This window comes from Protomyctophum parallelum (assembly GCF_964188405.1).
Source record: "Protomyctophum parallelum genome assembly, chromosome: 11".
Lineage (NCBI taxonomy): Eukaryota > Metazoa > Chordata > Actinopteri > Myctophiformes > Myctophidae > Protomyctophum > Protomyctophum parallelum.
In genome coordinates, this window is record NC_139707.1 from 21,661,440 (window position 1) to 21,685,083 (window position 23,644).

Sequence of the window (23,644 nt, forward strand, 5' to 3'; positions counted from 1 at the left end):
ATTCAATTTAAATAAATTAATGAGACCGGTGTGGGACAAAGTACCTCAATAAGTAATCACTGCAGTCAATAAAATGCAGGGTGTCCATTATTGGAATGTCCTTAATGGATTATCCAATCCGTGCAATGCGGCATATTCTGGCACCTGATGAAATCCATCTGTAGAATTAGGCAGTGTCACCTTAGCTTTTTTTTTTTTTTTTTTTTTTTTTTTTTTTTTGCGGCTTACGCCTTTTATTGATTTTTTTAAGGGATAGAAAGTAGGCTGACAGGAAACGGGAGAGAGATGGGGGGATGACATGCGGTAAAGGCCGTGTCGGGTCCGGGAGTCGAACCCGCGGCACACCGCGACTGGATCACCAGTCCGGTGCCCAGACCGTTACGCTACGGCCTGGGCCGTCACCTTAGCTTTTAACCACTTTATACCTCATACTTTATTATAATATTTTGAGATTGAGGTCGCCGGACAGATTTTTTTAAATTCTAGGGGTCCTTGGCATAAAAAGGTTTGAAAACCACTGCCATAGAAACAGGTTTTTCAGAAAACTGCGTTTGAGTTTTTTTCAAAGTCGTGAGGATCAGGATGATTGATGCACAAAATGCGTTGCCATGGACACGCCTCAGTGTCCAGCCCCACACTGTCCCCTTTGCCCCAGCAAGTGCCCAATTACAGCCAGCCGATGTCACACTGTGCCCTGAACTAGCCTCCATAGGAGGGACCTGTCATCATGTGATTGGCCCTCTCTCCTGCCCCTCTGTCACACACTAATCTGTCAGAGCAGAGAGAGAGAGTGTGAGTGTGTGTCTATGGGCCCTATTTTCGTCATTGCTAAACCCCTTATCCCTAAACCCCCTTATCCCTAAACCTAAAAATCACACCCGTATGTGCGTTTACAAAACAAACATTGAACTAAAGACAAACATTAAACCTGTGTATAGGAGGGGCTAGCACCCCTCAAAAAGGCAAAGACATGTAGGGATAATAAGTTTAGCACTGACGAAAATAGGGCCCCATGTCAGAATAAGAGACGGGTAACTAGTATGGCAGAGTGTGGTACAGAGTTAGCGCAGAGTGTGGTACAGTGTTGGCCTGGAAACCAGACAAATCTGCCATTGCAAAAGGAAAGAAAATCACACACGTGTGAATTGAGGGGTACTCTTATCATCGTACATCATCATGACGTAAAATGGACATTTGCTCAGACACTATGGCGTAAAATTCTCCATTCATTGTCAATGGGAATTTAATGTTTGTTTAAGATGAAGTTTGTGGACGGTAACTAATAGCTGGATGTAGGAGGGGCTAGCGCCCCACAAAAATGCCCCCCCCCCCACCCCTTGGCCTGGCACCGCTCAGTTGTGATTGGATTTCACATATGCAAATATGGGGCTTAGTTGCTTAGTTATTTTTTTCACGCTTTTTTTCTCTCGATATACATACGTCAATCACAGAGAACAGTTGACTATTAATTCACGTATATATGTACATCAATAGCAGACAATGTGTTAAATGTTAAAAACATCGCTTTAAAATACGTAATTACGATACATTCTACAAAATTAAATCCAGGAAAATTGGAGTGCGAGAGAGGACCAAATGCATATCTGGATGTCTAAACCCATTGGTACTTACTGTCCAACATGGTAAACCACATCTACCACTAAGTAGAATACACTATTATGACTATACTGTATGCTGCTAACTTCAATCAACTGCAAAGAGACATCCCAAACAGACATTTGAGGTCCCAAACTAGTGAAAACAGTCGATCTACAAGCTTGTAGAGCTTGTAGATTGGCTATTTTCACTACTACTTAAGTATTTGTTTTCTAAATTTATGGAATTTCATAGATTTTTCTTTAATTATTTCTTCATGAAATTACTGAAAAAAAGGTTTTTAATTCATGAAAAAGGTAGCTTTTTTGGGAATGTTTTTGAGAATGTTTTGAAATAATAATTAAAAACAAAATGTGGGGAAACAAAAAAGGAAAGGGACCCATACAAATGTGAACCAGTGTTTGTGAACCAGTGGTATATAAGGGGAATGTTGTCACATAAAGCTGCAGGGAGCGGAGGCACGGCAAAAGGCCCCATGTGGGTTTTGTGCATCTGTCTATTGCCATCAGCTGCTGTATAGTGCGTTTAGTATGTCAGCTATGCATTAGGAATGTCCACACGTTGCTCAGAAGTGTCGTTTGCGCTGCCGTAGCGATCACACACAGTGACTAGCTTGTCATCAGGCTGCTATGAGAACTCAAGCAGCGTTCCTCTGAGCCTGCATCTGCTGTGGCTGCTTGCACAAACGTTAACACACAGCACCTGTCTCATGGGACAGATCTGAATTCAAAGTTAGTCTCTTTCTCTCTCTCTCTCTCTCTCTCTGGGTCTCTGCCTCTGTATCTCTCTCTCTCTCTCTCTCTCTCTCTCTCTCTCTGTCTCTCTCTCCCCCACTCTCTCTGGACTGTGTTTAATTCTATTGTTACTTGATAGGAGATGTCTGAAGGAGCTGGTTTCTGACTCTCTGTCATGCATAGTAAATGTTTCAGCCAGCACTGAAATGCAGCATTGCAGTTATAAAGCACTGTTGGAATGGTGCCATGATAACTGCCAATGTCTGCCATGGCACATCTGTTCCGTTGGTGGAGGTGAGAACTCCACTGACATTGAGATTGTTGCGACAAAATTAGTTAAACATAACATTGTTTCCTTCCTCTTTAATTAACATGGATTCTTGCTCTAATCTGATAGCTGTCACACTCCGGCCAAACATTGTTATGGCTAGAGAAGTGGAGTACATGCATAGTACTGGAATCATCCATCTGTGCCAAGTTTGGAAACTTACAGTAGCGTTACAATCACTGTGTTGAAAGTTACAATCACTGTGTTGAAAGTTAAAACAAGCGAGTTGGCCACCTCCACAAGAATAAATATGTCACCTATCATGTTCTTTCAGCAATCAATCTGGTTGATTTCAGCCTCCTCTCCTCCCTTGATCTCCTCCCACCCAGAATCCTTTGCTTCTCCGTTTAGTCATACAGTATGGCTTTTTACTAATGGTGTACAACTGTTGGTATCTCATGATTTGATTTTAATGCTTAAGGTCATGATTTGATTCCATTCATGATTCAATTCAGTATGTAAGGGGATTTCAGGATCTACTCCAGTCCCCCGTGAACTATCAAAGGCAGAGTAAAGTGTGCTTAAGATGTAGATTTTATATTTGAGAAGGGTTTTTTTCAACTACTCACTATAATGTAAACACACAAAGGCAAACACAAAAAGGACTAAAGGACTAACTTGAAGTAATTAAAAAATAACTTTAATGCTTATATTGTACAAGCTGTCTCCATGCAGTTGAGGCTATGGTTGGGATCCTCGTAGTAGTACTAGTAATGCTACCCAAACAGTAGCCTCTGTACCCAGGATTTTCTTTCCATTCGCATTCGGCTCAACAGGGACTCAGTTGATGAAAGGTGGACAGCATTTTCCCCAGTGCAAACATCATCACAGGTGTCTTGACATATCAAACAGAAATTGCCTGTGACATGGGCCCAGTAATGATATATGCAAATGTTATTACTGTATGTAAAGTGGTGTCTGCCCAGGGGTGAATGAATACCAAATGAGATGACAGAACAGCAAGAGAGTGTGTGACTGTGAACTGACTCATTGCAAGACGTGAGCGATTCGATTCACGCACACGGCAATGAATCGGCTCTTATGAACGAGTCGCTCGTGACCGACACATCACTACAAGAGACGGACACTGATAGACGGCTCGCACATTCCGTATCTGTCTGTAGTCCCTGCTAAGATGTATGTGTATGTGTTTCACACACAGTTTATCTTAGCTCTGATCTAAGTCATTCTCATTTCACTGAAATTTGACTATTCAACACCTTCATAGGATTTCAAGGTTGGATTTCCTTCCACATATGTTATAGATTTAAGCCATCCATGACAAAATCCGTCTCAAAGGTTCCTAGGTTCCTTTTGCCACTCTTTGCTAGGCTTAGATAATAAGATTTCTATTTTTAATTCATCTCAGTTAAGCTAAAGACTTATGGAGTCTAAAGGGCCACATTAAGTCTGGCCACTGGAATTCCATGGTTTTGAAATCCTAGCTTGAGCTGCTTGCGGTTGGGCTCTTCAGACAGTGAGATTGAGTTAGGGTCACTCTGGCCGCTGAACGGTGCCATAGTGCACTGCTACTATGTGCTGGTCCACATTGTTCAGCCATGCAGGGTTGGACTTGTGGTGAGTTTCAGCCCAATTCCAGTGCTAGTTTACACTCCCAATTCGCCTATACTGTTCCTCCTTCTCTTCATCACCCATGCTCCATGAGAGGATCACTGAGGTTGTGTCCACAGTTATATGATGGCTCCACATGCAAGTCTGTACCCTGTTGATGAAGTGAGACGGGCGGTAGGGAGCGCTCCGCTGTGTTCATTGGGGGAGGATTTACTATTCTGTGCCTATCGGGTCACAACTCGGACGTGGCTCAAGCGAACTTGAGCCACGAGAGACACCACCAAGCGAGCTAAAGCGAGTGAGTTGCCGTGTCGAACATTGCGAGACGGCGCCCCTACGTTGCGGTCTTAAACTATAAGGCGAAAGTCCGTGGCATAAAGCTAGTTCGCTTGATGGACAGCGTCGCGGTTCTGTTGCTTCTCTGCCCAGGTCCCTGGTAGAATCATTAAGGCCTATTCATAGTCCAGTTTTCGGTGAAGAGGTGACCACAGAGAGGTGTGAGTGGTGATCACCGCAGCGTGACGCCATGTTGTAGTTTTCGGTGGCCACCTCTTCACCGAAAACTGGACTATGCCTTTTTACTGTACAAGTTAAGTTGGAGTAAAGGTGTCTCATTACAACGGGGTGATGTTATCTTCTCCACCTGGTTCACATGTAGACATTTCTCTGTAGGTCTGCCTAGAATGTTTCACAGGTTCACTTGGGTTACCCAGTAACTGTCTGAAATGATCACATCCTTCACACTGTGGTGAAGAAACAGAGCATAACACGTCTGGCTTCCATCATGTACACTGTACTGTAAATTCATGTTTTATTTGGTACATTATTTGACGATGTGCGCTGCTGAAATGACTGGCTCTTGTCAAGTCGGCCTTTGGAGCGACGTCTGTAGCTTGTTCAGTAGTTGTCACTAGGTACCTTTACTTAAGTACTGTACTTAAGTACAATTTTGAGATATTTATACTTTACTTTCCAAATTCCAATACTTTTACTTCTACTCCACTACATCTGAGAGGCAAATATAGTACTTTTACTACACTACAATCATTTGTTACTTTTATATTATTATTACAAAAAATACATTAACCACTTCAGCCCTATATACATTTCGGCCAATTGAAAATAGCCAATCTACAAGTTCACAACGCGTCGCGATGCAACACATTGTGAGCTTGTAGATCTGCTATTTTCAAAATATTTGTATACACATTCTGCATAATGAGTACTTTCTACTTTTGGTACTTTAACCCATTTTGGGCGGGAACCCCTGGTGGTGTTTTAAACATTATGTTGCGCTACGAGCTTGTAGGTCTGCTATTTTAGAAAAATCGTGAAAATATTTATTTCAGAAAACTGGAGGATTTAGAAGTCCAGAATGGGTTAAGTACATTTTGAATTACGGACTTTTACTTGTAACGGAGTAGTTCTACGTTGTAGTGATACTGAACAATTGAGTAGTTTTTCCATCACTGCCATTGTCACCTGTGCCTCTGGCCATGTGTAGACATTGACTGCCTCAATGTGGAGACTGAATAGATGATTGACAGCGATGCACCTTTATGTCCTCTGGGCGCTCTCTCAAAAGGTCACGGTGACACCCGACAAAAATGTCCATTCTCAGAATTGTCGATGCCTGAAGGTCACACGCAGGTGGCGAGATTAGAGATCCTCCCGAGGAATCGATCCGCTCCGATTTTTAAGGGCCACTTAACATTCAGCTCAGTGGAGCTCATTGACGGATCAAGAGCTGCCAAGATGCAACTGAGTGCCAAGTCTGTAAAGCACAGTGTGCTAGCTATCTACTATCTTGCAACCGCCACGCCATCTGTCTTAGATTGATCGACAGTTCCCCACCAATGAGAATTGTGTAATTCGCTCTCCGGGAGCTATAATGGCATGAACAGACCAGTGGACGAACTGGGGATGTTGAATACATCCAATAGAAATGGAACGCTAATGACTTCTGTCTATTGTTGTACATTGCCCTTGTCTTAGAGGTCCTCGGTCTGTGTCTCTGCAGGTAATTAGGCATTTAGGACACCTCTAAATAGAGTATTGGAACTACTCAGAGACGTCACCTGCACCCGTTTGGCCCACCATAATAATAATAATAATAATAATAAATTTTATTTATAACGCACTTTACATTTGAAACAAATCTCAAAGTGCTAACAAATCTCAAAGTGCTAAATAGCACATGCATGGGAACTTCTGCCCTAATCTCACCCTTATTTCTGGCACTCATCCTCTGTCTTTGCACGTCAGACTTAGTGTGTTCTTATTCATAGCTATAGTCATTGTCACGGCTTGTCTGCAACGAGCGGGGATGTGCTGTGGGTTTTTAAGTGGTGCAACCACTTCCTTAAGTGACTATGTGTGTGGCTGGGTGGGTGGGTGCGTCTGAGCACGAAAACAGCATGGTTGTTTTTCACCACCTGTGCGCAACCTAACACACACCCAAACACACGCACATATTAACTTTATATATGGTGGTTTCGGGTGTGCCGGAATCGGGCCGGCACCCTGGGTGCGTTCCTGTGGGTCTGGAACACCCCACGGAGTTGCACCACTTACTTCACACGGGTGTGATTTTTTTTACTATAGGGGGGCTATGTCACTGAATGATCACTGATTGAAATAACCTCTTCAATCTAGACCTATTTATTTACCCACAACATTCTGTATATCAAATTGTGTTCTATTTACTTGCATAATGGGGTAACTTTAGTGTTGTCATATTTATGCATTTACCTAGCAAATGTCACCAACTCTTTAGACTACTAGGCTAGGCTAGAGTAGGCTACTTACAGTAGCAGGTCGACACAATGGACCATCACCATTGATATGCATCCAATTCCTGTTATTTCAAGCTGTCACACTCGGCGTGGATCGGCACGTTTTGTTAGCGAGGTTAGCGAGGTGCGAAAACGGCTGTGCTGTGCAGGCTTGCATGCATCTTCAAAACTACTATGGCAGCGCCCTCAACCCTGGCGACCAGACATGATTTGTGTGTTGTTCACAGCTCTCCTCTATAAAAGTGTCATGTGAAGCTGCATGCATTCTGCCACGCCCTGGCTACAATGTCTGCACAGCAGTCCGTGCATTAGTAGTGGGATAGATGAAGACTATCAAATATCTAAAGGTGTGGACCTCCTGGTTCCATTAGCACTACCAAATATTATTTGGTATCTTCTTTCTTTTCAATGCATGCCTCAGACTAAAAACTATGCCTACACTACTCTCATACTGCATCAGCTTTTCTTCCCAATCACAGTTATTTTACTTAAATTGCCATTTTGTCATCCGTCATTGCATGGCTCCCACAATGTGTCACAGATTTAGCTGTTATGTCTGTGAATATCACGTCAAAAAACGGTAGCATAGCAAGCTAGCGAACAGCTGTTCTCTGTGACAAGGGAATAGGAGACACTTGCTGTCTTTACAAGGCCACCCGGAGCCACCCATTCAGTCCTATGAGCGTGGGTGGTGCTTAGAGTGTGTGTGTGTGTGTGCGCGTGTGTGTGTGTGCATGCACATCTGTGCCTTTTCAGCAAGTCCAACAGACTGACTAACACTTTTCATCTTTTGCTTGAGAGATCTGCTACAAAGTAACATAGTCACTGTGTCTTTAGCAGCTATTAAAACACATTCAGACCGTACGACGTGTAGAAACGTCATAGCTAATCCAACCGATGCATCCAGAGGACGAGTACACACGTCCTAGTGCTTTTTCATTGATATCAAACAAAAAAAATAAAAATCTTATTTTTTTCTTTTTTGGGGGGGTTGGCCTCTCCTTCTGCCATGTACTCCTTGCTGTTTGCGCATGTGTGCTGCCGTTCACTTCCTTGTTTACCGCTCAGGTAAGAAAGGCTCGTAGCTCCTAATCTAGGGAGCTCTCTGGTGTTATATCCTTTTAGGATTCTTGTTTTTTATTCGATTTCCCCCAGCAGACAACAACAGCAGAATGGACGTTTCGGCTCAGAGGCCTTCTTCAGCTTAAATCTAAACTGTGTCTCTGTGTCACTTACAAAGGGGACCTGGGTGCGTTGCACTAAACGGTCCGGGTGCACCACGTACTGTTTGTTTACATCATTACATCATTAGTTATTTTCCCATTAAAAAAACAAGAAAAAAAAAACAAGACAATAACCACATACAAAATATACACCATATTGGGCTTGGCACTGTTTTAAGATCCATATAGGAAACACTATAAACCAAAATCCTGACCTGTGAGGGTCTCTAAGACCCCTCTATACGGACAGACTCAGATTTTAAACCATTCTATGAAAGATAATTGGAAAAGGTATTATAAAAAACATCCTAATAGTAACTCCTCATTGAGCCCTTTGGGGTGTTCAGTTTGTAAGGTGTGTATACAGTATGCCAATACCACGCTTCTCTCTGTAACAGCAGTTTTTTACCCTGGAACCTAAGAGAGCACACTTTATGTCCCACCTCGTTAAAGTGTCTAGCCACAGGAGATTTTTCATCCCTGTTTCTAATATTGCTCTTTTGTTCTGTAATTCTCTTTTAGTTTTGCCTACATAACACAGTCCGCATGGGCACTTCAGCAGGTAAACCACACATTTAGTCTTGCAGGTAATAATACTCTTGACATCAATATTTTTACCAGAATGTGGATGTAAAATATGATTACCTCTGATCATTGCATTGCAATGCAATGAACACAATTATTGCATGGACAATTACCCACAGGTCATTCTGACATTAAGTGGGACGAAGGAACATAACAGTCTGCTCTCACTACAGAGTCTCTTACATTCTTGGCACGTTTATGTGCTAAAATGGAGGCTCTTTGTACATGTGCCCCACATGAGGAACACTCGATAATATCTACCAATACTTCTTTATCGCATTTTTAATATCCTGACAGGAGGAGAATAAGCTGTAGACAAAACCATTTTAGACTTGCCTGCCTGAGCAGGTTTGGGAGTCAACAAGCTAAAGCTCTCTCTTTTTCTCTAGCTCTCTCTAAGTTGGTGTTCAGAACTTTGTCACTATAACCTTTGGTTTTAAATCGCTCACACAAGTCTTTCACTTGTCTCTCAAAAGCACTGTTGGAACTACAGATTATTTTTGACTGTAAGGTAGACTCCTCTTTAATCCCGAAGGATGATAACTTTATGTAAGTAATTATTTCTGTCAATTTGTTTTCTATAAAAAGTTATCTCCCTCTCTCTGTATTAAAACATCCAAAAATGATACCGACTCTACTGTACGCTATCGAAGCCATTCTAGTATTGACATAGTTCCTGAACTCCCCCAACTGTTCTGCTGTACCAGAAAAAATAGAAAACACACCGTCAATACACCTAAACCCGCATTTTAACCAAGGGTTAAAGGGGTTGTTATTGTAATGAAATCTGTCTCAAATTTCTCCATGAATAAATTCACATAATTAGGGGAGAAGGGACTACCCATACTCACACCTTGACATTGTAAATAATCTGATTTTTCAAATTTGAAGTAGTTCTTATTCAACACAAGTTGTGTCATGTCAACGAGAAAAGCAGTAGGGGGGGTCTGAACCTCTCTCTGATTCAGAAAATAAGCCACGCCCTCTTTATGAGCCACGTTGGTATATAAACTAGTGACATCCATAGTACACAGCAAATCAGAGTTGGTCGTATTCTGTACCGAATCTAATCTATTTAAAAAGTCTGTTGTGTCTTTAATGAAAGACGGGAGGTTGGATACCAATTGTTTGATGTGTAGATCAATATATTTAGACAACGGCTCAGTAAACGACCGAGTTCCTGCTACTATAGGACGCCCAGGAATGGGCTCCACCAACGGTTCATGTATTTTAGGGAGGGTATAGAAAATCAGCCACACAGGATGTGTTTGAACCATAAAGTCATGTTCATTTCTCGAAATCAATTGATTGTCAATTGATTATGTGTATCTCTACACATCATCATGCAGCACGTGTTCGTTTTAAGGAAGTGATTAATTTTTTTTTAATAAACACAACATTTTTTCCATTTTTTGGCATCCATTGTTACGTAGGTATTCCCATATGATGACCACGGATATGGTCCAAACATGTGAAAACCTGTAACATTTCATACAGGAATGTCAAGTCAGGTGAGAGGGAGAAAAACGAGAACAGTGGCATTACATTCTATCTGCAGTCCAATAAGGCCAGTATTGGGGTGGTTGAGTGATGCTCTATAGCTAGATTGCTGCATGGACTTTCAACTTGATTTCTCTCTCTCGCTCTGCCTCTGTCAGTCTGTCTGTCTCTACTCTCTGGTGCCCTTCTCTTGCATGTCCCCTCTCTACAATCTCTCTCACTCTTACATCATGCCCCACTCTCTCCCTGATTTGCACTGTCCCTTATGCCTCTGTCTGTCTCTCTCTCTCTCTCTCTCTCTCTCTCTCTCTCTCTCTCTCTCTCTCTGTGTGAGTGTATGTGTATCTGTCAGGATGGATCTTTGATTAATTTCTCTCCGGCTGCTCAGTGCAAACTATAATCAGCGACGTTGGAGTCCAGATTGCCCAGCATTCATTTGATTTTCTCCTCTTTTCTTCCCCTTTTTTCTCTGTCTCTCACACTCTCTTGCTCGCCAATGTGTGTGTGTGTGTGTGTGTGTGTGTGTGTGTGTGTTTTTTTTTGTGTGTGTGTGTGTGGAGGGAAAGGCATGGGCATTGGGCAGGGAGCGCGGCGGTGCAGAGACAGGAGGAGAGCCCGGCGGAAAGCACTGCATTAATTTAGCGAGCGCCTTAATGCCGTGGGCACTGTGACTGTGTGAGCCTCTAGTTAGCGGGGCTGCCAACCAAGCCCCTCTCTGGTTCACCAGTTGAATGCTACCAGTGTGTCTGGCTGTGGGAGCACTGGGGCGGAAGGATCACTTGGGTGCCCCCGGTGAGTTTGTCCACGGGGTTGAGAATTCTTCTGCTTAGCTTTGGGGCCTCCACTGTGCTTGCTTCCACTAACTAACTTGCTCCATCATGCTGGGCACCGGGTGAGGACACTCTGGTTCCACTGCTGCAGCTGGACACACTGTAAGTAGTCGCTATAAGCTCAGCTGGCATTTTCAGAAATGGATATACTCGGGTGTTTTCTTGTGTTGTGTTTATATTCTTTTGCTGTGTTTTGGGTTTTTTAACCACATGAAACCTAGCGTCTCTATTCTCCTTCTGTTATTCTGACCCATTGAGGGTAAACAATGAGAGAGCCTATAGTATATAGGCCACCGGGCGCCTCTGGTCAATGAAGTATATACTGTAGGGTTTAAGTGGTTAAATGAACTGGGCAGTGTACATTGTAGTTCAAAGTAGCAGTTATTACAGTGAAAGTGTCCAAGAGGGCTTCCCGAGGCTTATTTTATCCCTGTAAAAGTTGCATTGATGCTTGGGGTCATTCAGTTGTCAACAGATGGGTTCTAATTAGTGGGACATTCCAGGGAGCGAACGAGGGAGGGAGCGAGTAGAGGGGGAAGCATTGGAAGAGGAGAGAGTATATCTGTGACTGTTCCCTTCCAGCTGAGTCTCATGGACTAGAAAGCATTGGCTTGGATTCTCCTCTTCAACAGGACTAGGCGAGCATATAGGTCTCCATGGTGATGCTATTGTTGTAGGGAGAGCAGCAGTCCAGAGGAGAGCTTGTTGCACTAATGTATGTAATCTCCTGTATGTTGACAGGTACTTGTGGAAGCCAGATTGCTTTGTGATCACTGGATCATTGCAATTTGAGGAACTTTGAGAAAACGATCGGATGCACACATAATTGAAAAAGACAAAACAGCATAGCGATAGTTCAGGTAGAGACGGAAGGCAGGAGGTGTACATTGCTAGTTCACTCTACCCGGACCCCTCCATTCATTCATTCATTCATTCATCGTTCAACTCACTCAGCTCCTTCATTCCCATTTGCTAACAAGCTCACACATACGCCCTCAATCTAAAAGGTTCACTTACTGTAGGCGGTCTTTATAAGCAGATCACTGTTGTGTTCACACATTGTTTGTCTTGATCACAGTGCCCTATGGCCAAAAAACGAATGAAGTCTGTGTGTTTGTCTAAGTTTTGGCTGAATTCCTACAAAGACCATAATTAGTGATGTACCGATCATGTTCGTTTGATCCCGATCCGATTCCGATCATTAGATTTTTCCGGATCCGATATTTTAATACTTATGCCATATCACAATAGTAAAATATCCAAAATCACAGACAATGTCCAGTCTAATATCATGATATGGATATAATATTGATACTCTAAACATAATGCTTTGGTGCACTTCCCCTCCTTGTGGATGGGTGAAATGGGGGTTCACTCCATAAATGGACATTCGAAAACAAATACTTGCAGCATACTTTTTTCTTGTTGATCTGCATTGATATCCAGATCTGATGTCTAGCTTGCAGAAAAGGCTGTGGCACTGAGTACTGAGGCTTCTATCCTGTAGTAATGAGATACTAGTGTGTTTTGCAATGCGTGCACATGCATGCTGGTTGTTTGGTGTTTAATCATGTGGCGGTCTATTGTCTAAAGCCCAAACCACACCAAAGGCATAGTCGATTTTTGAATATGCATATGACTTAGAGTTCTAGACTTTCTAGACTTACTTTATATATCTAGAAATGTATGTAGGCTACTCATTTTGGATCATACTGTATCCAATCAGCATGTGAGTCATCATCTGTAGTTTTATCAGTTGTTTTGGTTGTTGGCCCAGACAGTAGTAGTGTCCACAGTGACTCTCACTCTCACTGCCATACTCTGCCTAGCTGTCAGCTTGGATCAGTAGAGATTAGAGAAGTAGTGTTTTTTTCCTCCTGTCTGCCCTACTCATACCTGCACACACACACACGACCTCCAGGGAACTACAAATGCCAAGACAACCTACTCCACCTCTCCTCCACTCTCCTCAGTTAATTCAGCGATGGCAAATGCCATGTCCAATCTGGTTCTATCTGGCTCCCGTCTTTCATTTAGCAGAAGTTTGTTCTCGCCCAAAACTACATCTAATACTTCCCTAGTCTGACTTTTAACTCTGTCTTTGCCTTCCTGTTTTCCTGTCTGCAGCCACCAGTTCCACCAAGCTGGAAGACTTGAGCTTTCTTGATGAACAGCGCAACACGCCCCTGCGGACGTCCATTCGCCTGCCCTGGCATAACACCGGGGGAAGGCCCCCTCAGGACTCCAAAGGTAAACATAACACCGGGGGAAGGCCCCCTCAGGACTCCAAAGGTAAACAAGGCCATGTTTTCTATCTCGACAGATGGCGTGTTGGGCAAACACACTTAGGCTACTGCCACACTTCTCCCCAGTTCTAGAGACACTTGCGGGACACGGTGGCGCAGTCGGAAGCGCTGTCGCCTCACAGCTAGAAGGTCCTGTGTCCCTCTGGGTACACTGTGGGCGCTGGGGAACATGTCCACGTCGTCAGTGCCCATACCCTAGGTGTGGTTGGCGAAAGGGCATTTCTGTGTGGAGTTTGCATGTTCTCCCCGTATCCCCTAGGTAGGTGCCCTCACAAAAAAACATGCAGTAATCCTGGTGTCTAAACTGACTCCCCCTGGCCAGCTGAGGGACCTGATGGACAGAGGGGAAAGGAACTGGTTGGAATAATGTGTTCCTTCCACACACAACGTCCAACCAGAGAAAATCCCCCCTATCAGGTGAAAAGGCTTGGACTCCTCACGCACTGAAGGAGGATGAGCATGATGTCAGTCCGTTTCTCTCCCCAGGTTGGCAGAGGGGGTAAGTGCCCTAACCTGACTCTGCCAGATTGCGGCAGGAATTGAGTTCACCAGTTCCCTCCTCCTGCCTGCATCTGGGCTCTCTCAAGCAGAAACGATGAACCGGAAGCAGCGGGACAACAATCTGATATCTCCGTAATAATTTCGAGTTTTAGTCCTGTTAGGTTGTGTTTACATTTGCGCTGTGGCACAGCTTCAATATGTCATCAGTCTCGCGTTGATCCCGCCTCTAGCGGCCGCATACAGCCGCATATCGCTCCGGTCTGATTTGGACGGAGAACATCGTCTCTGCCCGAGAGACACCAGACTCTCCCTTCTGGCAGAATGCAAATGTTGGGGGAGTGGTTTTACCAGGCTAGTAGTGCCCAGGATTACATTCGATAATTGAATTAGACACTGGGTGCAAAAAATTGCTGGAATCACAAGTTAGCTGTAGGCGATAAACCTCATACCAACTGCAGACCGTTTACAATTTCCACATGATGACATTTAGGAAATGCTCTTATGCAGAGCAACAGTTATGTGTCTATGCACCAACGTACAACATACTTCCATTACAGTTTGCATTAACATGCATCTGGGATGATTAAGATTGTATAAAGATTCATAACCCAGTCTAATTTGACCTTATTAGTAATAAAGTGCAAACTGTGCACTGCAGGTCATCTCCAGTGCACATAAATGTTTTTGAAAGGAAACAATTGTGCACAAACTACAAAGTGCACCTGAAGTAAAAATGTGACTGGTGATACAAATATTTCATGTTTTAACATTAAATATTACTTGGATGTTAATTCAAAAATAAATATAGGTATATATATTTTTAACTGAATAGTAGGGAATGTTTTGGTTATCCTTGTTTACCCTTTTGTTCACAGCAAGAAATCCCACGTTAATAATTTATTAGAACATGAATAATTTAACATCGCACCATTTGATACTAGTATTTGACCCTCTTCTAAAGCCTCCCTCAGCATATCACTGTTAGCAGTACATCAGTGGTTCAGTTTTCACATCCCAGAGGATGGATCAAGCACGGCCTACCAGACTGTGTTTTTTGCATGCATAGGTCTTCCTACAAGACAAGTACAAACATCTGTTGCTGCCTTTTAGGCAGAAGCTGGATGCTGCATAATGTGATGGTCAGCTAGTCCAGTGGTTCCCAAACTTTTTAGCCCGTGACCCAAAAGAGAGATTAGATGTTTGCCCGGGACCCAAACTAGTACAAATTGCAGATCTTCAAGCTCACAACACGTTGCTTTGCGCCACGTTGTGAGCTTGTAGATCGGCTATTTTCACAACTTCTTAAACAATCGTTTTCTAATTTATGGAATGTCTTAGATTTTTATTTGATTTATTTGTGAAATTACTGAAGCAAATTATTAAAATTTGTTTTTAAATTTTTACTTTTTTGAGAATATTTTTTGAAAATGTTTTGAAATAATAATTAAAAACCAAATGTAGTAAACAAAACACAAAGGGTCCCATAAAAATGTGTCTGCGACCCACAAATGGGTCCCGAGTCCAATCCACTGTTTGGTAACCACTGAACTAGTCAACTCTCGGCTGGAGACTGTCTGTAGTCTGCAGTGTTGATTTGAAGTGTGGTGCCGTTTTCTACATTGTTACAGAAGAGCGAGAGACCCCTCTGCTAGCCTCTATTGCCTTACAATCTAGGCCGTTTGACATGCTTTGCATGAAATCTTTGAATTCGTGGGTGTAAAAAAATAAAATAAAATAAAAACACACACACACACACACACACACACACACACACACACACACACACACACTGTATCTGTCAAGATATCTGCACTGAAAAAGTATTTTCTATTTGCCTGGCCGCCTTCAACAACAATACATTTTATTGTATAGGCCAAGGGTTGGTCTGTTAAAAGAGTTTAATTAAATACTGTCACACACATTGTACACAGCTGTAAAGGGGTCAAATCAAATCAAACTTATTTATAGAGCACGTTTAAAACAACCAAGATTGACCAAAGTGCTGTACAGATCTGAAGTAAAACAGAACAAGCATAAAACACAGTATAGGCGGACATCATGTTTTTTGTTGACACCAAATGAAGTGACAGTATGTGCTGATTCATGCAGGCAAGGACAATAGAACATCAGTGTGCTTCAGGAAATGTATTCATTATTTCAACAGCAAAGCATAAGAAAAGGTTACCAGCATTTTTCCACCCAAAGCGACGCCCCTTCATGCACTTTCCTTAAATATATGAACATTAAAAAAAATATATATATATATATATATATATATATATATATATGAGTATAGCAAGTGGGCAGTGGTACACAGTAAAATTCTCAGTGTTCATTCTGAAAATAATACAAAATTTAATGTAACCACATTAGTCAGATTTGTACACTCAGAGTTACACGACTTTAGTAAAGTAACACGACTTTACTGTGTAAAATATATAAATGAAGAAACGATTTCAGAGATAAACTAGAAAAAGTGCCCTTCTGGGCACAGGTCTCCACCAGGATAGGAATGTAGGACATTGCAGCTTGCCATCATCTGGTGGTTGGATAAAAGGGCATCAAAAGTAAAAATGAGGTAAAAACACTTTTCGGCCAGTTATAGCGCCACCTTGAGGCTGAGTTGAAATTGTTCATGTGGCATTTATTCCCCGGCCTAGTGGGAATGTGCGTGCACAATTTCACGGAAATCACGCGATGTGTTCATGATTTGCAGCATTTTGTTTGAAACTGAGCACTCCTGTGAACTTTGGAAGCCAATCTTAACCAATCAGGATGGAGTCTGAGAAATCTGAAAGACCCGTTTCGTTGAATGGCTCTAGAGAGACTGTGTACCAATTTGCGCGATGTTTGGACAAAATCTGTAGGTGTACTGTGCAAAAACTTGTTTTGCACAAAGCGGCCTCCTGGTGGCGCTATAACAGGCCGTTCTGGACATTTTGGGGCAGAGGTTCATCGTTGGCATCCAGGGAGTGTGTGTGCAAAATTTGGCATCGACCGGGTTAACGGTGCCGGAGATTAGCTGCTCACGGACACACACACACACGGACGGACGGACACACGGACGGACGGAGTGCAAAACATACTCTCCCCCCATGCCTTCGGCCTGGTGGAGACAATTAATGTGGGTATAGGACGGTGACTCAGCGAGAGCCGGCATGGCTATCAGTAGTCAACACTCTGCCTCAGGTTTTCCACCCTGAGAAATGTCAAGTGTCAGATTTATTGCATCATTCATTTTGTTGAAGCCCCCTCCTTCCGAGGAGGCAGAGGTGTAAACACATGAAAGGTTTGCCAGTTCAAACCCGGGCTCCGGCCCAGGCCGTAGCGTAACGGTCTGGGCACCGGACTGGTGATCCAGTCGCGGTGTGCCGCGGGTTCGACTCCCGAACCCGACACGGCCTTTACCGCATGTCATCCCCCCATCTCTCTCCCGTTTCCTGTCAGCCTACTATCTGTCCCTTAAAAAAAAACAATAAAAGGCGTAAGCCGCAAAAAAATATCTAAAAAAAAAAAAAAAAACCCGGGCTCCCCCAGAGTTAGTGTCGAAGTGTCCTTGAGCAAGACTCTGAACCCCGAATTGCTCCTGATGTGCTGGTTGGTGCCTTGCATGTCTTCCGCCGCCATCAGTGTATGAATGCAAAATCTATATGTATTGGATAAAGGCGCTATATAAATGCACCATTTACCATTTAACATCTAATATCTCTTTTGGGTCACAGGCTAAGAAGTTTGGGAACCACTGGCTTACATGACTTCTCTCCTTCTCTCCTCCTCAGCCCGCTTTGCCCCCTACAAGCCTGTGGACATCATGCTCAAGCCTCTGTTGTTCGAGGTGCCCAGCATTACCACAGACTCCGTGTTCGTGGGCCGCGACTGGCTCTTTCAGCAGCTGGAAGACGTCTTGAAGGCCAGCGAGTCCGTAGACAACCGCGGCGCCATTGTGGTGGGCAGTGTGGGCTACGGCAAAACAGCCATCATCTCCCGCCTAGTGGCGCTCAGTTGCCACGGTGGCCGCATGCGTCAGATCGCCTCCAACAGTCCCAGTGCCTCCCCCAAAAGTAAGTCAGTGCTATTAATGACTTTGTTTTCATACTTTAGCCATGTGGTGTGAAGTACATTTACTCAAGTACTGTACTTAAGTACAATTTTGAGGTATTTGTAGTTTACTTGAGTATTTCCGATTTCCAATACTACATTTATTTGAAAACTTTAGTTGCTATAGTTACTTTGTACATTTTAATTATTATTACAAAACATACACTAATCACTTAAGCCCTATAGACATTTTCGGCCATTTGAAAATAGCCGATCAACGACGAATTGTGAGCTTGTAGATCGGATATTTTCAAAAGCTTTTTATACATTTGAAAACGTCTGTAATGGGACATTCCGCATAATCAATCCTTTTACTTTTGGTACCTGTCCTAAAGTACATTTTAATGCCAATATTTTTGTACTTTTACTCAAGTAAATGACTTGTAAGTAACTTGAGTATTTTTATGTTGCAGTATTGATTATTTTACTTAAGTAAAAAATGTGAGTACTTTTTCCACCACTGACTATAGCATTGTTGTGATGCAATACCGCAATAGTTTATTGTTGCAGCTTTACATACTGTACTTGTCAGATGTCTTTGTCCAATGCCTGTTAAAGCTCTGCAGGAACTATGAATCTGTCCTCGATGTGGGCTCATCTGCATTATCCTCAATTCACTGATACATGAGCAACATACCTACGTATAGGCCTACAGTAAAATGAGTAAACAAAAAATATAAGCAGGGAGTTATATAAATCTGATTTAATTGTTGCATCATTTAAAATGAGGTTAAATCCATCTGAAATATTCACTGAAGTTGAGCTGGAGCAGCAATACTCTGTATAAGCATATTTTAGCAGCCACATGTCATATATTTGCAATTATAAATATTAAATCAGTCTGTTTAGGAATAACTTTGTGATTGATTGAATTATTGCATGAGTCATCACTACATGTTGGTAAAATGGAGATGCACATTTATTCCTTTAAATTTACAATTGCATGTCACACTGATATCATTCTAATATTGAGCAGTAATGCACGACGAAATGAGCCAATACCGGAAAATAACTAACGAGGTGGGTGGACACCTTGCTGTGCATTTTCACACCAAATGTTTGTATTTATTTCGTTTTATAATTGAGAAATTCAGCAAACAAACACTGTGTTGCCTTGGCAATCACCTTCTTGACTAACAAGTAGCAGCTGCTATAGCTGTAGTTATGGTTACACACAGTTTGTGAGCATTTATTTTAGAACAGTGATCAAACCGTGACTACATTTGAGGTATCCCCATATGGGATATATAAAAGACACCTATCCGCTAATCATACACAAGATATTTCTGTGGCCATGGTATAATCATGTTGTCATCATGGCCTCCTCATATTATACGTTTTGATGTTTTGTGCAGTGCACATGATATGACTCATTGTTTTTCGGTATGTTTGCAAGGTGGAGGAGAGCCAAACTTGGAGCTCCCTCTAAGCCAGCCTCCACAGCCCACTCCACCACCCAGTGCCACTAACACCCTGAGGAACAGCAGCAGCTGTCCCGGGACCCCTGAGATCCAGAGGCGTAGGGAGGAAGCCGTCAAGCGCCTGGCTGCCAAGGTAGGACATGAAACCCTATATACTGTAAAGCAGAGGTTCTCAAAACCAGTTCGTGTCAAGGACGTTGGCCGTGGACCCCCATCTGAAAATATTTTGCGCCAGGGTTCTTGTGGTTAAGGCCACCCCCAACACACACACACACACACACACACACACACACACACACACACAAAAACAACAGATAGAAATTATCCACAATGAACCTCATTCTCTTCAACATTTTAGTCCAATTTGAGGCAATTACAATTTCAATCAAGGATTGTACAGGGAAAATCATATTATTATTACTCACTCTACTGTATATCTCGGTACGTAAACGTAAACAGACCAATGTCTATGTTTGTCTTTGGAAAAGATCACTTACTCTATTAAGGGAAAACTTAATGAGTTATTCCCTTTATGAGAGGGTCCCTTTATTAGCTACGGTATTTTGAAAGCACTGATTTGGAAAGGACACTGGGTCAATAGAGTAACTTGAGGACTTACAAGCCTGTCTACTATGTACAATATGGACTGATATGCCTTGTGATGTGGACTGTATGGTAGGACGGATATGGACCTTTGGAATTACTGCCAGAAATATTTTTTATTTATTTTTTTGTTGTCTTTATTCATGTTGCTTTATTTTTGTCCTTTACATTGTGGGTTTATCTTGTCATTATGCGTTTATTGTGATTGTATATTGTCTTTATTATAATTGCAAATGCCCCTACAACACAAGGTGCAATGACACTTCCTTTGTGCACCAACTGGTTTTATAACAAATCTGTATTATTGCCCATGTCTGATGAAATACAAGATATTTTGTGTTGTTTTTGTGAGAGTTAATCAGATATAGATTTGGGTGGTCCGTTGTCCACTTTTATCAACATTTCCTGGGGAAATGAGGTCCTTTACTTCTCCCACATTGTTTCTTCATCTCCTCCCCGCTGACTTGAGTGTGCAGCCACCAGCCGTTCATGTTGTACAGTGTTGCTTTTAGTATGTATGAGATGCATTGCAGAGACGTGACATGAGCCACACTCGGGTGATTTACATTTGTTTATATTCATTTTCGTTTCCATATGAAGCCACGTGAATTAGACTGTGCCGGATCGTGGGGATCTGCTGAGTTTATGAAAGACAATCCCTGTGTTTAAGAGACTTCGATATATCATGGGGGTTGTTTGATTTGTGCGGCAGAGTGCTTAGTTAAACGGCAAATATCAAAGGCTGCTGCATCAGCCACAGAGTATAGTGTGAGGAAGTGGTAATGATGAAATCCTCACCTAGTCTTGTTCATTCACAGAGAGGCACATCACATTTTGTAGACCCAGACTCCCATACTTCAATAGTCTACTTATCAGTGTTGCCAAGGGAACGCTAACAGTATGGTCAGGACGGCCTCACCTGGAGTCACACACTGTTCCTTTCACTTGAACGGTGGTTTTCAGCCAGTGGTCCGGGGACCACCAGTGGTCCTTGAAGGGGTTCCAGGTGGTCCCCAGCTCAAGAGTTAAATTATTGTTAAACAACTGCATTATTCTACCTTCTATAAAGGTCTACATAATTAGAGCATGTTTGATAAACGTCTGACTTATCTCTCTTATGGTACCACATCAATGCAGCATGGAATTGTGTTCTTTAGTTTTGTATCTCCGAGGATAAATCTCATCAAATGGTGGTCCGTGGCTTAAATGCTGAATATATAATGGGACTTGATATGAAATAGGTTGAAAACCAGTGGTTTAGAACATAGCTTAAATATTATCGTCTTTTACACCTGAGCAAGCACTTTTGTTCTTTATTATTTTATTCATCAACAACTTTTAACACTGGCAATCCCATTTTCATTAATAAGTGAAATATTTCAAAACATAGAAACACAAAGGTTTTCTACATTTAAAAAAAATGGGGATGACATTTTACATAATTTCCAGGACGTCTTCACCAGCTGAAATAATATAGCTTATTCTGGGCCAGATCTGACTAGTTATGTTATGACTTAAGTGGATCTGGCCTCGATCGGACTCTCTCTGATTCATCCAGGGATGTCCGTCTTAGTGGGCATAATGTATGTTGGTTGAAATCAGGTGATATTCTGTGCCAGATCTGACTAGTCTTGGTTTGATGTGATCTGGCCCCAATCAAGACGTCACTAATTTGTCCAGGTGCTGACCGTGCTTGCTGGGATAGCATACGTACTGTAGGAACAGCACTACAGGTTGCAATAGAGAACACAGTGTACAGTAAAGAATACAATACTTTTCATCAAATGGTGTGATTACATGTCAGTACATATCGAGCTACAAGAACGAATTTCACACCCAATTTGATTAGCATTACCCGTTTTATTATCAAGCACAGCAGTGCTCCATCTTTTATGTGTTGCGGTTGAAATTGCCATGGAGGTACCCTGCAGTCTTATTATTATGAGGTCACAGGCCTGATCTAGAGGCAGACCCAGTTACTAGTTGCCACTTCTCGTCACTTTTTCATCATTGGCTGGCTGGCTAGCCAATTAGGGCTCAGAATATGACATGGTGGGGGACGCTGTGGGCACTGGGGAGCGTGTTCTCTCCTCCGCATCATCAGTGCCCATACCCAAGGTGGGGTTGGCAAAAAGGGCCTTTCTGTGTGGAGTTTGCATGTTCTCCCTGTGTACCCTAGGGCAGGGGTTCTCAAAGTTTTTGTCTGGGGACCCCCGGAAATGCTTTGGTTATGTCTCCTCAGGTTGGCAGAGGGAGTGTAGAGCCCAGGATTACATTATATAATTGAAACTGGGTGAAAAAATGGGTTACAAAATCGTGATAAAAATGTGAAAAACAACAATAAAAAGGGCATGGGACTAGGCTGCCACGCTCCCCTGCTAAACATCCCTCACCAGAGTGAGACAGAGTGCAGACTGAAAGAGAGAGACACAGGCCTGGAGAACTAACTCAGGTCTCAAAGTGAAGCTTCTACTACTAACCTTTGTTCTCTGTTGTCATCTCAAATTGACCAGCCAAACAAAAATACACGTTTTTTTGAGTGTTGCTCTGACTTTGATTGGAGTGAGTGATTTCTGGTGGATGTGTTTTCAACACACATTTGCATATTATTGCCAATCAGATGATCGGTGATCGGTCCTAAAAGACCTGATCAGACCTCTGGTGTGAATAGCATTAACTAAATTAACCCCAGCTGTGCCTATTCGGTGGGGAACATAAGCCTAAGGTGAGCTTATATCGGCAATTCTTTGCAGACATTTTGGAAAAAAGCAGTCCTAGAAAATAGAAATGTAGGTCCGTTTTACTGACAATAGAGGGTTGTCAGTTGAATGTATGTGAATTACATAAATAATTATGATTGATTGTGTAATTATGACTAGATTCATATGGCAGAGAAGGGAGCAATTTATGACAATAAAGCACAGAGATGTGTAGTCTTTTGGGAGCTAGAATTAATAATAATTCTTCTCATTAAAATTCATTATTATGCTATTCTTTAATATGCTCACATAAGCTATTCAGATGGGGTAAACATTGTTTACAAACACTGTTTACCCAAAGTATTCTTGCCATTCAACCACAAATGTTTACATTTATTGCAATACGAGCACATTATGTCTGGTCGTTTGTTCTGGATCGTTCTGGCTCACTGAAAGAAAACGACCTGATATGTATGGCGGCGGCGGTGGCTCAGGGGTAGAGTGGCTGGATCAGTTCGATCCCGGGCTCCCCCAGAGTTAGTGTCGAAGTGTCCTTGAGCAAGTCACTGAACCACTAATTGCTCCTGATGGGCTGGTTGGTGCCTTGCATGGTTTCTTCCGCCATCGGTGTATGAATGTGTGTGTGAATGGTGGGTGAATGTAATGCACAATCTATGTAAAGTGCCTTTTGGTTTTCTTAAACATCAGTGCAACTTCCCTGGCATCATATTTAGTTTTTCATTGTTTGTATGCCAAGAAGTTCCCTTCCTGTGGCATCATCTGCCATTCACTGATACCGGAGAACTCGCCAGTTTACAGACTCAGAGAGAGA

At 42.5% G+C, this 23,644-nt stretch overlaps 1 protein-coding gene across 5 annotated transcripts in view; it reads left to right on the plus strand.

Annotated features, from left to right (window-relative positions):
* tanc1b (tetratricopeptide repeat, ankyrin repeat and coiled-coil containing 1b) overlaps window positions 1–23,644 on the plus strand; it is a gene marked incomplete at its 3' end in the record, with an annotated part of 144,768 nt that overhangs the window by 76,952 nt on the left and 44,172 nt on the right. For 4 of the 5 annotated variants that reach the window (XM_083776986.1, XM_083776988.1, XM_083776987.1 and 1 more), the window contains 3 exons: window positions 13,312–13,434; window positions 17,771–18,052; window positions 19,486–19,643. In XM_083776986.1, coding sequence (XP_083633112.1) covers window positions 13,312–13,434; window positions 17,771–18,052; window positions 19,486–19,643 — 563 coding nt within the window. The other variant, XM_083776989.1, reaches the window with a different exon arrangement.